The 3858-nt window shown below is 49.5% G+C and overlaps 1 protein-coding gene across 1 annotated transcript in view; it reads right to left on the reverse strand.

The window, feature by feature from the left end:
* Nucleotides 1-3858, reverse strand: part of WWC3 (WWC family member 3) — a 77012-nt gene that overhangs the window by 27070 nt on the left and 46084 nt on the right. Inside the window, 2 exon segments of the mRNA XM_015563966.1 lie at nucleotides 868-967; nucleotides 1520-1623. Of these exon segments, the coding sequence (XP_015419452.1) occupies nucleotides 868-967; nucleotides 1520-1623 (204 nt within the window).

A 3858-nucleotide genomic window follows, 5' to 3' on the forward strand; every position in this document is an offset into this window, starting at 1 on the left:
GCGCCCGCACCCTTAGGAAAGCCGCCCTGCGGTGGGCGCTGGAGCCCCACGGTCCCCGGCACAGCGAGCAGCCGGTCTGTTCCCGAGGGAACAGGGCCTGCCTCGTCCTGCGTGAACCGCAGCGGGACTGTCGGCACCTGCGAGCTCCAGGAGGCGCCTGCAGTGACATGCCCTCTGTTTCCTGGGTGTCGGAGGGAGACCAGCTAACATCAGGAGTCAAGCCTGAGTTCCCGGTCCAGCTGCAAGGCGGGCCAGCAGCGTCCACGTGGCCAACTCATTGCCCTTTCCAGCTTCCCACTTTCTCACGGGGGCTGCGACGAAACAGTTCCTACCTCCTGGCATTCTTTCGAGGAACAACAGAAAAGTACACACAGAGAGCCTTACCATTGTGCTTCCCAATACAGTAGGGACTTGGAAACCAGACCTATGATTGAGCATCCAAGTCATATTTTAAAATACTCATAAAAAAACTATATCCATAAACATTATTTTTAAAAGCTCAAATAATAAGGTCCGTGTGCATGTTTGTAGATGGACATACACACCCGTAAAGCAGGGAATTACAAAATCCTTGGAGAAATTTGACTTCAGACTTGTTATTTTGGAGCCAAGTTAGGTCATATGCCTTGAATCATGTATTAGCAGCTCCTCTTAAAAATAAAATGTACCCACTTTTCTGTCTTTTACACCCCTTCTGGTTCTAAGTTCTGGTGGAGAAAACCAAGCTGAAGGAACTGTGAAGTTCATGGACATGTCATTATAACAGGGTATTCATAACATGGTAGTGAAGGATAGCTTTCGCTTTTAAAGGCACCTACCTTTTTAACTTGATAATGCAGTGGAGCTTTCTCGTTTAAAGGCACCTACCTTTTTAACTGGGACTGGAGATAGGATGTTAAGCGAGTAGCTTCTTCCAGCTGCATAAGCAGACAATTTCTTTTTTCCTGAAGTAGAATCCTGTGGGTAAGAGAACAGTCCATTGGTGGATTTCAAAGACAGCGAGTATAGTTTCCTAACAAGAAATTCAACTATAAATTCCCCACAGTGATTTCAGTTCCAATGGCTCAATTCTTTAAAGCACGTCTAAGTCCTAGATGCCCAAATAACAGAGACTGCCCCTGTCTTGCTTGAAAGTGTACCACCGGCGCCCTGACCAGTGCCAGATGCCCTGCAGAAGCTCAACAGATGGTGGGTGGGTGGACAGGTGAGTGACAGAAAGGGGGGCACACATTCCCTCCACCTTCTCTGCTTGGGGAGGAAGCAGGTCAGGCAGTAGCTGCCCTAACCAAGAGCCTAGCTTTGCGAGTTGGTTCTTTTTTATTTTTTTAATATATTTTATTGATTTTTTACAGAGAGGAAGGGCGAGGGATAGAGAGTCGGAAACATCGATGAGAGAGAAACATCGATCAGTTGCCTCCTGCACATCTCCCCACTGGGTATGTGCCCGCAACCAAAGTACATGCCCTTGACGGGAATCGAACCTGGGACCCTTCAGTCTGCAGGCCGACGCTCTATCCACTGTCCTTCTCCTTGATGAGCTGCAGCCGGTCTCGGTCGGCCTCGGCCATGCCCGGCCACGACTCGTTCTCGAGCTGCGCCAGCTGCTGCTGGATATTTGAGACTCTGCAAGAAACGGAAACAGAGAAATCCACGGACTTACAACACTGTCTTCGCGCGTTCTCGGCACCAGGCACTGATTCGAAAAACTCACTCTGCTAAGTAAACACTGCACGGTTGCACAGAGTGACCCTTAAGTCGCAGCAATGAGGAATCGGGGAGCGATGTGTAAAAAAGTGACGTGTGAGTCCTTTGCATAATCTCCCCTGGTCTGGCACATCGGGCTTGTGTCAACGACCTGACACGAGGCTGCAGTCCTCCCCACACCCGTGTGCTCTGTGGTTTCGGACTTGTGGTTTCCTGCGCGGTCCTGTCCCAGAGCAGCAGGCAGCTGGCTCTTTTCTCCCCACCTCCCATCACCACCCCCTAAAACCACTGGACACATGGGCGGGCCTTCCAGCTCCTGCCTGCGCAGCAGTGCCGAGCTGCTGACACCTGCCTTGAGAAAGCACAGGCGACGTGTGCCCATCACAGCGCTTCTGAGGGAGGAGCCCGGGGCTCTGCGGGCTCTCTCCTGCCCTGGGGACCTTGACTGTGTGTGAACTTCCAAACGCCATGCAGACAGCAGGCAGTCACCAAAAGCTGACCGCATGGAGCAGTGGACGCACGCGCCAGCAGATGTGGGGGGAGGGGGGGAGGTGGCCCCCGTGAGCGTGGGCATGAGCATGGCACAAGCTAATCAGCCACACTGAATGTGTCAGCACCATCAGCCTCAAGGTGCAAAATACAGACTCTGTTGTCCCTTTCCACGTGCCTAAATGTCCACGTTTGCCCAGCAAACAGAATGCACCAGTTTTTGTGTCCTGGGGTTGTTGGCAAATGCAGATTAAGTGAAATAGATGTGGCTTGTATTTTCAGAGTATACTTTGAATGCAGAAATAGAATTTTTAAAATATTTTTACTAGAGGCCCGGTGCACAAAATTCATGCACCTGGCGATGCCCGCTTATGTTTGATACCCTCTGCTTTCTGGCAGCCTGGCTGGTCTGGTGGATGTTCACTGGCCTTGGGGCTCTCAGGGGCTTGCATTATACACTGATGTGACGATCCTCACAAAAATGGGAATGGCAGGCATGCTCCTGAGACTCCCAGTTCCCGTGCCCAGGGCCTGTGTCACCATTCAAAGATGGCATCCTGCCTGCGGGATCCAGACTTCAGAATCCTTCTCAACACTGTGCTCCCTGCAGGTACCGCCAACTGACGTGCTGGCCAGCCCTGCACCAAGTAGGGCTCCTCCTGAACTAGACATGCACATGGGGACCGTCACCCGGCTACCTGACCAGGCAAGACTCCTTCAAGTACCAAACCAATGAGAAAACTCACAGTAGACAGGTAATAGTTTAAATGTACACATTTTGCTCACGTCCAACTGCCCAATATGGTAAAGAAAATAGTTGAATGTCAGTAGCTTTATTAGACACGTTCTTTTCTAACTTAAAACTCATTTCCTGAGAATATGTTGGAAAATTGCGCCAGATCATGTCACTGAAAAAACTAATGACAGAGGCAGCTGACTAGAGCTAGCAATCTAACTGGGGTTAGGCATCCACCGATGTCTAATTAGTGTAATTAAAACTTATGGCAGTCATATAACCGATGCCCAAGGAAAATATACCCCAGGCAGACCCACAAATAAACCAGTGCCAAATCAGACAGTACACCCAATGAAATTTCTGGAACATTCTACCATAGAACAAGACAAGTCAAAGGTAAGGAATAAATACAAAAGAGATGAAGAACAATGAGCAAATCCATTGTGTCCTCATAACTTTCCATTTCAATTTAGTGGATCCACAGGAAGCCTAGCTGAGCCCAGCTAAAGTCAGCATTGCCTTGTAATACGTACTAATTCTATACGTACACTGAAAGCAGGCATATTTTAGAATCAGGCCTTTTGAGATTTCTGAGGTTTATACATGGGATCAAGATTCCATTTGAGCCCGGCCGGCGTGGCTCAGGGGTTGAGCATCGACCTAGGAACCAGGAGGTCACGGTTCAATTCCTGGTCAGGGCACATGCCCAGGTTGCAGGGCTCGATCCCCAGTGGGGGCGTGCAGGAGGCGGCCAATCAATGATTCTTTCTCATCATTGATGTTTCTGTCACCCTCTCCCTCTCCCTTCCTCTCTGAAATCAATAAAGATATATATATTTTTTAAAAGATTGCATTTGAGTTGGCTCCAGGTTAGCAGCCATGCCTACAAGGATTCTCATTGCTGAGAGTGGCAGGAGAAGCAAGATAAA

The sequence above is a fragment of the Myotis davidii genome, unplaced genomic scaffold (assembly GCF_000327345.1).
Source record: "Myotis davidii unplaced genomic scaffold, ASM32734v1 scaffold1277, whole genome shotgun sequence".
NCBI lineage: Eukaryota > Metazoa > Chordata > Mammalia > Chiroptera > Vespertilionidae > Myotis > Myotis davidii.